The sequence below is a fragment of the Hibiscus syriacus genome, unplaced genomic scaffold (genome assembly GCF_006381635.1).
Source record: "Hibiscus syriacus cultivar Baekdansim isolate YM2019G1 unplaced genomic scaffold, ASM638163v2 tig00110402_pilon, whole genome shotgun sequence".
In the NCBI taxonomy this organism is placed as follows: Eukaryota; Viridiplantae; Streptophyta; class Magnoliopsida; order Malvales; family Malvaceae; genus Hibiscus; species Hibiscus syriacus.
In genome coordinates, this window is record NW_024062722.1 from 508097 (window position 1) to 522874 (window position 14778).

Consider the following 14778-nt stretch of genomic DNA (forward strand, 5'->3'; position numbering starts at 1 on the left):
TGTAAGTCGAGTTTTCGTTAAAGGCCTGCGTGTAACACATCGAATAACCAGGCCTGCCGGTTATAGCTAGTTAAGGTAAGTCCGAGAGCTTGTATTTGGAAAGTTTGTTGTGGTTACGTTTTCGATTTCGACTTCGGTTTCGGTTTCGGTGTTTTCGATTTCGACTTCGGTTTCGGATTTTTCGATTGGCATGAATCGGGTTGGCTTGATCGTGGAATAAAATCGGTATATGAACCATCTTCTTTACATTTATTTATATACACTGTTTCATTCACCCTCCTGTGATCAAAATCATGACATAAGTACTAAATCGATGTCTCTTGTTATATAGGACCTAACCTTTTAAAATGATCAAATAAAGGCCAACTATTTTTAAATTTACTCAAATAAAGGTTTAAACTTTCAAAAAAGTCGAATAAGGGTCTAATGTTTTGGAGTCTAATCAAACAAGGATTAAATGAGTTTTTATCTGAAATCGTTTTAAAAAAGTTTGACCTTTATTTAAGCAAATTCGAAAATGTTATGCACTTATTTGACGGTTTTAAAAGGTTGTACTTTTATTTGAGCATATATGAAATATTAAGTCCTTATTTGAGCATTTAGCCAAAAATAGAAAATCAATTTTGAATTTCATTTTCCTCTAATTTTAAAATTGGAAATTAAATTTTGTATTTTATATTTATCTTTGGTTTTTTAGGATAAAGTACACAAATGATCTTCCGACTATAAGGTATTGCTTTATTATTAATCTTCTCGGCTATTAAAAGTTACAAAATGTTCATCCGACTATAAAGTGTTGCTTTGTTGAGTCAAATAAGTCAAATTCAAATCAAATAAGTCAAAGCTTGGATAATTGTACAATCCTCAAATTATGGGAAAATTCTATCGTTCGACACTCTTAATATAAGTTTAAGGTAAGGCGTTATCGGTTTTGTTATTATTTTTTTAACAAAACCGGTAAAAATTATCTAAAACATTATTATTTTTACCTAAAACATTAATGTTTTTACCTAAAACATTAATTTTTTTAACATTTCCGGTAAAGTGCCCAATAATAACAAAACCGTTACTGCTTTACCGGATATGTTAACAAAACCGGTAAAACGCCTAATAATAACAAACCCAGTAGAAATAATAATGTTTCCGATAATTTTTTCCGATTTTGTTAAAAAAAATAATAATAAAACCCGTAGCGCCTTACCTTAACCTTATATTAAGGGTGTCACACGTGAGACTTTCCTCAAGTTATGATAAGAATAGAATTAAATTATAATATATATTATTGAATTTGATCTTCTTTTTAAATAAATTATAAAATATAAATTTAATTATTAATAATTTAAATTATTAAATCATTCTAATGATAACTTTTTATTTTCTTGCACTAAACTTTTAGGAAAATTGTTTTTTTAATTGTGTAAGAATGAAATCATTACCAGTTTTATTATGGTTTCGTGGGGAAATTCTAGAATGCATGCCGATTCACCACTAATTTTATAGGGTAAAATCTACATATGGTCATTAAACTATATCAAAATTATCCTTTTGAACATTTAACTTTTAAAAGTTACATAATGAATATTAAATTTTAATTTTATTATAGAGAAAATAACTTCAGTGACCAAAAATCCCAGATAATATACGATTTTGACCAACTTTTATTGGATTTGCGAAAATGACCAACAAAATCGCAATGCGATCTCTAATTCGCATTGCAATCTCCACTATCGCAAATTCGCGTTGCATTTCGCGTTGCGATAGTTGGAAATCGCGTTGCGATTTTCCATTTCGCGTTGCGATAGTTGAAAATCGCGTTGCGATTTTTCATTTCGCGTTGCGATTTTCCATTTCGCATTGCTATAGTTGAAAATCTTCCATTTCGCGTTGCGATAGTTGAAAATCGCGTTGCGATTTTCCATTTCGCATTGCGATAGTCTACAATGTCGTTGCGATTTTCCAAATTCGTTGCGATAGTCTACAGTTGTCGTTGCGAAAGTTAAAAAAAAAGATTTTGTTTCTTAAGAATTTTTTCTAAAAAGATAGTATCCGCACGGACGTGTCGAAGACACGTATTACCACGACCACGACCACGACCCGACCCGACCCGAGACGAGACGGACGGACTGCGGCGGCGGCGCGCGAGAGTCCCTCTTGTTCTCTATCACTCAACAAAGAAGTGGGAAAGCCAAGCCTTAAATACCATTCCCAATAGTGTTTCCAATACTATGTGGGATTTGAGTATTACCAACACTTGTTCCCAATACTATGTGGGATTGAGCCTTAAATAGTGATATTATTTTTGAATGTTTTGCTTAAAATTGCAATAATCGCGATTGATTGTAGATTGACTTTTAATTATGACATATTTAATCGTATAATACTAATGCAATTGGTTGCTGATTCAGTTGTTTTAAGGTGCATGATTGTTAATTGTTTCCTGAATAATCACATTGTATTGGAAACAAGTGTTGGTAATACTCAATCCCACATAGTATTGGAAACACTATTGAGAATGGTATTTAAGGCTTGGCTTTCCCACTTCCTTGTTGAGTGATAGAGAACAAGGGGGACTCTCGCGAGCCGTCGCCGCCGTCTCGTCTCGTCTCGGGTCGTGTCGTGGTCGTGGTCGTGGTCGTGGTCATACGTGTCTTCGACACGTCCGCGCGGATACTATCTTTTTAGAGAAAATTCTTAAGAAACAAAATCTTTTTTTTTAACTATCACAACGAATTTTCGCAACGAATTTGGAAAATCGCAACGACAACTGTAGACTACCGCAACACGATTTTCAACTATCGCAACGCGATTTTCAACTATCGCAACACGAACTGGAAAATCGCAACGCGAAATGAAAAATCGCAACGCGATTTTCTGGAAAATCGCAACGACAATTGTAGACTATCGCAACGAATTTGGAAAATCGCAACGACAACTGTAGACTATCGCAACGCGATTTTCAATTATCGCAACGCGAAATGCAACGCGAATTTGCGATAGTGGAGATCGCAATGCGAATTAGAGATCGCATTGCGATTTTGTTGGTCATTTTCGCAAATCCAAAAAAAGTTGATCAAAATCGTATATTATCCGAGATTTTTGGTCACTGAAATGATTTTCTCTTTATTATAAAATAGACACAAAATCATTAAGAAATATCTCATTTGACCCTTCAATTATAATTAAAATCTAATTTTACTTTTAATTTTAATTTAATTAATTCTGAGTAGGTTCGTAGAATTAAAAAAATAGATATAGATTAAATACATATCATCTTTAAATTTTATATTATAAATATTAAATTTGTACCATATAAATTAAAAATTATTTGATATGATATTATAAAATTATGGATGTATAGTTTTTAAATTACATTTAAATTTATTAAATAAAATTTAAATGCTTAAATCACATCATTAATAAAAAATAATTTTATTATTTCATTGTTTGATAATTGAATTTTTTGAAAAATATTTTTTAATTTCAAAAAAAATTATTTTCATATATTTTAAAAAAATCTAAAATTTCTAATTTTTTAGAATTACTATTTAAAAATGTTGAAAAATATTAAAATGAAATTTTGGTTATAATTGAGGGCCTAAATAAAATTATTTTTCATTAATTTAGTATGTTATTGACCCCTTAATAACATTTAAAGATTGTTATTTATTTTTTTAACGAAGTTCAAATTTTAATGTCTATTTTGTAATTTTTAAAATTTCAATGATAAATAAAATCAATTTAAAATGTTTTGTGACTATTTATAAATTTTACCCTATTTATTTTAGCGATGCATTTCAATAAATGTCACTCATTGTAGTCTTATTCCGCTTTCATCTTTATAAAATAAGAATATTGATTTATCTTTTTTCGTTAAAACGATTAAACATATTAATATATAACATTTAATTGAATTAAACATATATAATTTATGAAAAGTTAAATATAAATTAAATGATTTATAATATGGATTATTTGTAATAATAATTTGTTTTAAAAGGTCTTAAAAATTAAATCCTGACTTTCTAAAAAAAATTCAAGAGCTTAAAAAATAGAATATTTTTAAAAGGTGACTAGTTAAATTTTCAGTACCTTTAAAAATAAATTAATTTTTTTAGAATATCACGAGTTCGATTTTTAGGACTTTTAAAAAATCAATAAAGTTGACATCACATTAATAGAAGGATCAAAATGGAATGATACTGATAATTGTAGGACTGATATAGAATTTTTTAAATTTTATTGATCAATTTAGAATGAATGTCATAGTTTGAGGATTGATATATCATGTTTAAAAAGTTTGGAACTAATTCAGAATGTGAGTCATATTTTAGGGACCTGATGTGAAGTTAACTCATACAATTAAGATGAAAATTCTCTTTGAAATTGAGTTGGCCTTATTTAAGAACAGTACTCTCCCCTTCATTTGTTGTTGCCGCCATTGTTAAGCTCTCTGTTTATCTTCAAAGATTTCATTTGTTTTCAACAAGAACACGAATCCATGGAGAACGGAGAAATCCCAGAAAACGCTAATGAACGTATGCTTCTCCCCCTTTTTTTTAGTCAAAATTTTGAGGATTTTTTTGGTCGATTTATTAATCTTCTTGATTTCTGTTCAGATTGTCCGGGTCCTCAATCGGATTCCGCTGGTAAATCCGATGCATGCGAAGGTTGCCCTAATCAAGAAGCTTGTGCCACCGCCCCCAAGGGCCCTGACCCAGGTTTCTTCTTCCCCATATCTTCATTATATTTTTTGGGTTTAGTTTTTTTATTTTCTATTTCATTAAGTATTACTTTCATGGTGATTTTGTGAACTGTTTTTTGACGGCTAGAATTAAAATTTTAGGTTTCTTTGGCCTTTGAAGCTTTACTCGTGAAGCTAGCTGCGCTTAATATTAATGGGGATGTAATTTTCATGTTTTGAATGATACGTTAGCTCAGGGTGAGCAAAACTCGACTTGACATGAAAAACTGATCTTTTAAACTTGAATCGTCTCTAAAAAACTAACTCCGATTAATTTTGAATCGCAATTTCATAAACTTAACTTGGTTAAGAAAAAATTTAAATTCAAGTCGAGATATAAAATAGAACTCGGATAATAACTTGAATTAGTGAATTGATTTTTAAGTAGGGGTCTAGTCTCTCGTCTCCGTATGATATACAGTGGCAGATGCAAGGTTTGTCTAGGGTGGGCACAAATTTCTTTGTATTAGTTGTTCCTTTTACTATTTGTGTTCACCCTGAAATTTTATTTCTGCCTTCCCATTCGAAAAATTTCTATTATTAATATATATGTGTCTATTTTAAAATATATTTCTGGATCCGTCATTGATGATATGTGTATATCATATATTAAAAATATGAATAAATATATATATTTATTGTATATGGTTATAGAAAATTGTTTAAATTATAATCAAATAGTACCATAATAATATAAATGTTTACGATTAAATTTAAACATAAACTCGAAAACTCGACTAAAAAAATTTCAAATTCAAGTCAAGTTATAAAATATGACTTGTCAACTTGAATAACTCGAAATTTTTTGACTCTTGAACTCTCACCCCTAAGGTAATGCCTCAAAAGTTCTAGTATTTTATGTTAAGGAAGCTTACTCATGATGCGGGTTGAATAGAATGGTACCTTAACCGGACTTTTGAGTAGGAAGCTGAAACTTCTAGCAGATGGTTTTGAATATTGAGTCGTTGAAGTTGTTATGCTATGATTGTAGTTCAATGGTTCCCTAGTATAGAGTTGCGGAGGGTTTTGAATTTTGACTCGGGTTATTACCCTTTAACTGTCCGGTGTTTTGGTTGTCCTTGTAATTTCTTATTATTTTTAGTGCTTGTTTTAAATTTTGATAATGATCTTTATGAAAATGATCTTTCTCAATTGCTTTGTCTAAAATTTATCTGTGTTAATGATGCATTTTGATTAGTTGAGTTAGATTTTACCTCATATCTTAATGAGTAAAATTGTTTGTGGTGAACATATCTGGCATAAATGAGAAGTGATGAATACTTTTGGGCCATGTAATATGCCTCTCTCCATTTTGGTTTTAATGTTGCTTTTTTCTTTTCCATGTGTTCAAATTTATATATGGCATATTTTGGGTTGATTATATTCGTATGTTTAAACGCACATTCATTCGGCTTGACCGTGTTATCCGGCATATGAGTCTATTATCTGACATAGTAATTATTCAATCCGTTGCATTCTGCAGATTTGGTTGCAATTGCAGAGAGAATGGCTACTGTTAAGCATAAGATACTAGTTTTGTCGGGGAAGGGTGGAGTTGGCAAAAGCACTTTCTCTGCCCAACTCTCATTTGCACTAGCAGCTAAGGATTTCCAGGTGGGTCTACTGGACATTGATATTTGCGGCCCAAGTATTCCAAAAATGCTTGGCTTAGAAGGTCAAGACATTCACCAGAGCAACCTTGGCTGGTCTCCAGTTTATGTTGAGTCCAACCTTGGGGTAATGTCGATTGGATTCATGCTTCCCGATCCTGACGAGGCTGTCATTTGGAGAGGACCGCGTAAAAACGGGCTCATCAAACAATTCCTCAAAGATGTATACTGGGGCGAGCTCGATTTTCTGGTTGTTGATGCCCCTCCCGGGACCTCTGATGAGCACATCTCAATTGTTCAGTTCCTACAGGCTACCGGAATAGATGGAGCAATCATCGTCACTACGCCACAGCAAGTCTCTTTGATTGATGTGCGTAAAGAAGTTAGTTTCTGCAAAAAAGTCGGAGTACCCGTTCTTGGTGTTGTCGAGAACATGAGTGGTTTGTGTCAGCCATTGAAAGATTTCAGGTTTTTGAAGGCGACAGAGAACGGTAAACATACCGATCTCACGGAGAAGGTCATTGAGTATTTGAGGGAGAAAGCACCTGAAATGCTAGATCTCGTCGCTGCCACTGAAGTCTTTGATAGCAGCGGTGGTGGTGCAGCAAAAATGTGTACAGAAATGGGAGTACCATTCCTGGGAAAGGTGCCATTGGATCCACAGCTTTGCAAGGCAGCTGAAGAAGGCAAATCTTGTTTTGCTGAAATGAAGTGTCTTACTAGTGCTGCTGCATTGAAGAATATTGTTGAGAAACTGATGACAAATTATTGGCTTGAAGAAATGCATGTGGAACAGTAGCCTAGGGTGAACTGATGTTCAGCTTTACTTGGATATCTGTGTTACAGAGATTTGTTTGCATGTTATGTAATCTTATAATTATGCCCAAGTTTTAGGAATTTTCTGTGTGGTACAATACTTGAGTTATAGAAGTTCAATACCCTCTGTTTCTGAACACTGAAAACTTACAAATCAGGACTGTAATCTTTTTGTTAATTGTGATTTTATTTTTCGAAATGTATGCTCAACTCCTCTATTATACTGTTGAATCAGGAGGGACTGGGGGTTGACATGTTAACATGCATCAATCCCCAACTGTCCTTATGGAGAGTTGGATTGATGTCGATGACCTTTGCAGATGCTTTGAGGAGTCTTGTGTAAACGGTTACATGCTCTTATTCGACATGAAATTCTTCATCATTCGGCTTACAGCAGGTTATCAGTCAACAGATAACCTCTGCTACAGCTTGTGAAGTTCATCTGGGGCATGAAGAGGACCCCTGGAGAGGGATGCTTCCTGTTTTTAATCCAAGTAAGAATTTCTAGGATTTCTTCTCTCCTTTTCACTTTTCTTTTTGGAACTTGATCAGAATTTCAAATTGTGGTTGTAGTCAGTTTTTTGTTGCTATGCTTCATTTCCTGGTTTTATAATGTGGTTGTGGACTGTTTTTACTTGCTTTTGTTAAAGCTATTTTTCTTATCAAGATGAACATCTGATTCATGTCATGATTCTAAGATCAACTCAGCTTATATAACAAATATTATTACATAGTATTTAATCGAGTTGAGCTCAAATAGTAACAAATTCAAACTATAACTCGATTTTGAGCTCAGAGTTCAATTTTGATCATCATTTTCTATGATTGAGTTTAGTTCAAGATGTAATCAAACTACTTTTGATCATTTGTATGGTTGAGCTTTATTAGGCTTGCAAACTGCTTGAATCGGGTATCACGGCATTTGATCCGACTCGTCCAAGCTGCTCGAGACCTAACTCCACTCAATAATTATCGAATCAATCGAAATTCCTTCAGGTATCAACTAGTTAACACCAATAATGATTCAACTAATTCCTCTGAAGAATTCTATTAGCAATAAGAAACCAAGCACACGTGTAGGATTAAGGAGTAGCTGGATTTACTTAGGATCTAACTCTAATATCCATATGTTCCCCAACTGAACATCCAAAAACCAGACATGTTCCTCAAAAACTTTATTTATACTTGGACACAAGACGCTTTAGAACATCAGAAAGTACCCATCGACGATGCAAGAGATATTCCGAATTCACAACCAATTGAGCCTCCTTCCATGTCATAAGTTCCTGCAACAACATGAAGGCAAAACAAAAGCAGAACCAGTGAACCAGCGGTAAAAAAACCGTAGTCGATCTATCAGCGTAAGGCCCGAATCATGAAATGAAGTATCAGACATACAGCCTTCCATGAGGGTACGTACCATAATCACGTGAGCCTACATCAATTTTAGGAGGGCAGATGACTGCAGGCATTCATACTTCTATGCTACTAGGATTCACTCGAGGAAAAGCACATGACATTCGTCGGTTATTAGGGTATCAAACAGAATATTCAGGTATCGTAGTTGGTTAACACAGGAGATTATCGAGTAAAGATTATAAGAAAAGAAGTAATGATCACAGTAAATGACATGCAAAATATATAGGAATTGCAGGAGGAACTTACCATCATGGCCTAGACGGATTCATAGCGAGAAGCATGTTTTGCCCACAGGGAATGTATGCCACATTAGGTGTCCTAGCAAGAGTAGCAGCGATTTCCCTCGATGCCTCTATCCTCCTCAGCTCGATCAGCCCCATACCAGCAGTCGGGGTGGCTTCAGAAATCAACTTCGCAGCCTAACTTTCACCTTCTGCTCGGATAACAGCGGTGCGCTTCTCCTGTTCAGCTTTTGTCACAACGTACCTCGACCGCTCCGCCTCCTGTTGTGCCACCTGCTTCTGCTCCACCGCTCTCGAGAATTCAGCACCATAAGACAAGTGCGTAATCCCCACATCGGCTAGCTCGATGTTAAAGTCTCTGGCGCGCTGTGTTAGTGAATTCCGGACCAATGCCGACACTTGGGGGCGTTCGGTGAGAAGCTGATCGGCATTGAACTGTGCGACCACAGCTTCAGGACCTCGTTTCCAATGGAGGGAAGAACCTTCTCATCGTACTCGAGACCGAGGCGTTGATAGATTTCAGGAAGCTTATCCACCTTTTTTCACAAACAAACACCAACGATTAAACGCTAATCTTTGAAGAACAAAACCAAACCCCTAACATTCATCATACATACATACATACATACATACAAACCATACATACATTCATCAGGCATACATACATACATAATCAGGCATACATACATACATACATACATACATACATACATACATGCATACATATCATTTCATAAATTCATCCAAAAATGACATTTGAAATCAAAATTTAGTTGTTCTTATATGAAAAAGAAAACCCATTTACCTTGGGTTTAGAAAGGACACGAAGAGTAAGGTTAACCATCTGGAGATCCTTAGTTCCAGAAATGGAGGAGAACGTGTGAGGCTTCATACGAATATCATAGATGAAGGGCTTTCGAAGCCATGGAACCAAAAAGTGAGTCCCTTCCTCCGCCGTTTTATCCAACACTCCCCTCAAACGATCAAAGATCACAGCTCTTTCGCCGCCGTCCACCGTGTACATTGAGGCGTTGAGGACGGTCGCGGCGGCTCCGAGCCCAAAGGCGGCGCGTGCGACGTTGGTTAAGAAAGAAACCGCCGCTTGACTGCTTCCCATTTCCTTGGAGCTCCTTGTTTGATTAATTTTGTTTTCACTAACGAGGGTATTTGATTTCTTTTGGGAGAATGAGGGTTTTTAGTTCAAGGGTTTATGTAAAGTTTTATCTTTATTTTTAAGGGTTAACTACATATATGGTAATTTATCCTTGTGTTTTGTCCACTTTTTGTCACTGATTTCAAAAATTATAAGATATAATCACTTTTGTTTTTATTTAATTAAGAAATAGTCATTTATAATTTTATTTAATTAAGATGTGGTCATCCCGAGTTAATTTTCGTTAACAACAATTAAATATTTTTTATATAATCACACATTTGGTCTCTGTTATTTACATATTCTATCAATTTAGTCATACTTTTAATAAATTAAAATAAATTTAATCTTCGAATTGAACGATATCACAAGTCATGCCAGTAAGATTGTAAAAAAATACCCGACCCGATTGAGCTGACCCGTCAACCTGTTGACCCATTTAAAAAATATCAGGTTTTTATAATAAAAATATCGATTTTTCGGGTCGGATACCCAGTAGGGTTTTTGGGTCGAACATGGTCACAAAATGTTAGTTAAGCAGGTACCCTCCGACCTAGTATATGTGACTATAAGATAATATCTATTTAAAGATTTTTAAGCCTTTGATAATGATTGCTCATATCCTTGTATACGTGACTCAAATATGAGACTTTAAAAAGTAACAAAAAAATACCTTAACCACTAAGGTCGTTTAGTTTGTACATCAAATTATATTTTTTTTTATTAAGCTAAGGTGATTACAAAGTATTATATGTTCTAAATATACTCTCAACCATTTGACAATGAACACTCAATCACCCTGCTGCAGCCCCTGATGCTCCAACCCGTGACCTTTAAAAACAATAATAATTCCTTTAACCACTAAGTTAAGTTGATTTGTACTGTAACATCCTCAATACCGGGTTAGTGACTAAATTGTAAAGTCTCATAATTTGGTGATTAAAATTGAATGATTGAATAGTATAAAGATTTATTTGTAAATTATTGTATGGATTTAAATTGAAAGGAAGAAGGAATATAAGGGCAAAGAGGTCATTTCTAAGGGAATAAGAAAAGAAGGGTTATATATGTATCCACGTGGGTTGAAGAGGGGAGAACACAAAGACTTCCAGAGTTCTTTTCTTCTTCTTTCTTCCTTGTACGTGTAAAGCAAAACAAAGGTGAGTTTTCTGATTTTTGAGTTTCTTGTTAAATTTAAGATTGGGTTTTGATTATTAGATGATAACTAAGCTTAAGGAAAGCTTAGGTTATCTTAAAATCAAAGGATGATGGAGTTAGAATAGATTAAAGATTAGAGGTTCTTGAATGAAATCTTGGAATAGAGTTCACATCTAGAATTGGAAGTTAAATTTGACTTGTCATCAATCTAGTTAAGACATATTAAGGGTTAGAAGTGGAATTAAATCATGTTGCAAAGTTGGTATAATTCTTGGATTTCACAAGGATGATAGAATTCTGAGGTTTAAGATGAAATAAATGAGTATAGATTGGTTTAAGTATGTGTACTGGAGTTAAGAATATAAAAGGGGATGAAACATGAAAGATTTAAGCTAAAATGGATAAGTTTTCGGGTTCAAGAAATGAATTCTGGGCAGAGTGCATCGGTGCACATTCAACGTGTACCGATGCATCAAGAGAAAATCCCAGAATTTGTTGTAGGTGCATCGATGCACATGGAGTGTATCGATGCACTCATTTAAAATAAATGAACATCGAATGCCATTAGTGCATCGATACACCTGCTTAAAATACAAACATCGAATAGGATTTATGCACCGATGCATGGGTAGTGCATCGATGCACCCGTCAAGGGATGCGTCGATACATGGTGTAGTACATCGATGCATACCTTCAGTAAGAGATGGAAATAGCTTTCTTTTAGCCTAAGGATTAATAGTTTGGAATATATCAATTCGTATGCTGATAAGTATCAATGTATTACTATGTAGATTTAGAGTGTAATCTTATTCCAGAACAATCGAAGGATTAGAATCGAATCAAAGCTAGGCTAAGGTGAGTGCATTTTATAGTTAAAGTGTATAGAGACAAGACTTGTGATAAGTCTATCTCTGATAGTTGAATTAATGATTTCATACCCATGTATATGCATACATATACTATTGTAATAGTGATTGCATGCATAATTCATTATATGTTCATATGACATTGAATGAACGAATATCATTGCCAGAGAATATAATCCAGGTATGTGAAATAATGGAAAAGATTATGTGTTTATATGAAAAGTGATGAAAGAGATATGAAATGAGAAATGTATTCATATTAAAGCCCATGTTATATGATACGAGAGCTATAGGTATAGTTGGCATGTCAAGAGTCGAGGGTATATTAGTCCTTTGGGACGTATCCAGTGGTCCTTCGGGACGTATCCAGTGGTCCTTCCGGACATAATGGTCCTTCGAGACAAATACTGAACAAATGTTCAGTGCCCCATGAGGGAATTTATTGAGCTGTGGTGACAGCATTAGTGCACAACCTCAATGTACTCAAATACCTCTGTTCTCAATAATGTACATGGGAAATTGAAAGATAAATTAAGGTGAAAGTGATACAATAAGATAAGTTTCATATGTAAATGACATGATTATATCGGTTATAGTGAAATGTGTACATGCATATTGAAATGTCATGATCAAATGGTAAGAATGCATATTCATGAATCTATAGCTATATGTTTATTTATTACCTCACCAAGTCTATGACTTAGCGTGTAAGTGATTTACACGTAGGTACCAGGAAACAAGAAGAGCAGTACTAGAAGTGGCAAGAATAGCATCACTATTAAAAGATCAGATCAGAAGTAATTGGCAAAGTAGGTATTTTGGGTTATGTATAGAGTGTTGGCATGTAATAAGTTGTTAATTACGAATGCTCTGGTCGATTTTGTATTTCGTGATCTCTTTATGTAAATTAACGTATTTTGTTTTAATGAAGTTTAAAATTTCCATGTTTTTCTTTAAGTGGCAAAGTTTGAAAAGTCAATGTGACACATCGGACTCATATTCGAGTCGGATACGGGTTAGGGATGTTACATGTACCATCACATTATATTTTTAATTGAAATGGTAAAGGAAGTAACGTGATATACAAAATGAAAATTAAATAGTCAAATAGACTTAGGGATGGCAACATGTTGGGTTAGAGTCGGGTTTTTTATCAACTCGACCCAATCTGAAAATATGTATATTCCACTCGAACTCAACCCGATCAAAAAATTATATATCTTTCATTCGACCCGACCCAACCAAAAATATATATATCCTCTACTGGTCCAACCCGAATTTTTAGAGTATAAATTCGACTTGACTTGACCCGATCCAATATAAAATATGGACTTAATTAAAAAAATAACTTTTTAAAGAAATTACATTATTATCCTCAGGTCAGGTCAGAGTTTTTTCACCCTCAAAACCAACCCGACCTCACCCCTTTAAAAATCCAACCCAAACCCGAATTTAAAAAAAAATATATAATCATATTAGATCGAATTGGGTCGAAACCCATCAATTTCGGATTAAATCTCCATCCTTAAATAAAATTAAAGATAATAAAAGGATTAAAGTGGAATTTCCACTATAATATAGAGTCAACATGTCCATCCGCATGGACATGATGGACATGTTTAGGGAGCTGGATACGTTGATTGTTACCGTATGGTACGAAAATTGGGTTTGTGGTTTGTGGATACCCTTATCTATTGATGCCAAGAGATAATGTACGTCATAGATATTGCATTCAAGGGTGTTGTGTACAATGCATAGATTTCGAGCCTCATCCTCAGTAAATTAGAGGGATGCGAGAGCTCCGGGATATAAAAATCTCTGAGTTGTACTATAATATTTATCATAGAGTAGAGAGTGAGTATACGAATATGCTCACTATATTATTTTATCAGTTGTTTGAGCATATTAATGAACTCATGTTAGTATGATTCTGCTTCGAATTGCTTTTTCAGAAAGATTTCTTTTTTTCCCACATCAGCAGGACGTTGATGTGTTCTTTTCCTTTTTTACCTTTCCTATGATAAATTGTTGGATTTGATTTTTTACTAGACAAGAAGACGTTACAGGTGGCCAGGGGTGCTTATTGAGTTAGTCGATTGCGATTGGACAATGCTCGACTCGTGCTCATTAAAAAAATTTGTTGCTCGACTCGACTCGTTGCCCGTTAAGCTCGTTAAAATTTTGTTCGACTCGTGCTCGTTAACTCGTTGCTCGTTAAGCTCATCACTAGCCTCGTCGCTCGTTAAACTCATCGAAATTTTTATTTTATTTTTTTAAGTATAGATAAAATCTACTAATACTATATAGAGCTTAATATAAACATAGATTAATAAATTTAACCAAAACAATTATCAAAAGAGAGTATGAAACAAATTCAAAGTCTAAACATTCAAAATAACAATCCACAAATACATTAAGATAAATTTCTTGATCATTCAAAATTTTTATTTGCTTTAATTTTGGATTTATGACTAAATTGAATAAATGTCAATTTTGAAATTACTTTCTAGAAACTTCTAAAAGTCTAAGGACTTTCCTTGTATTTTAACCAACTTACTTTGTTTGGAGTTCCTTTTCATCAAAACCACGAGTTTAAAATTTGATTTGAAATTAAATTTTTATTTTATAAATCCTTTAAAATCATTATTTCCATAAAGAAGAGTTTTATTTTATTTTTAATTTATATTTTGCATACCACTTATTTTAGAGCTGATCATTAAATAGGATTTATATCTATATCTCTATTTTAATTTAATTTAATCTTATCAATTTA

The 14778-nt window shown here is 33.8% G+C and overlaps 1 protein-coding gene and 1 pseudogene across 1 annotated transcript; one reads left to right on the forward strand and one right to left on the reverse strand.

Annotated features, from left to right (window-relative positions):
* Window positions 1-4411: 4411 nt before the first annotated feature.
* LOC120123647 (cytosolic Fe-S cluster assembly factor NBP35-like) lies at window positions 4412-7556 on the forward strand. Its single transcript, XM_039142489.1, has 3 exons — window positions 4412-4535; window positions 4617-4718; window positions 6225-7556. The coding sequence occupies exons 1-3, from the start codon at window positions 4499-4501 to the stop codon at window positions 7148-7150; spliced, it is 1065 nt and encodes a 354-aa protein (XP_038998420.1). The 5' UTR covers window positions 4412-4498; the 3' UTR covers window positions 7151-7556.
* A 1278-nt stretch (window positions 7557-8834) lies between these two features.
* LOC120123616 lies at window positions 8835-9964 on the reverse strand (annotated as a pseudogene).
* Window positions 9965-14778: the final 4814 nt, after the last annotated feature.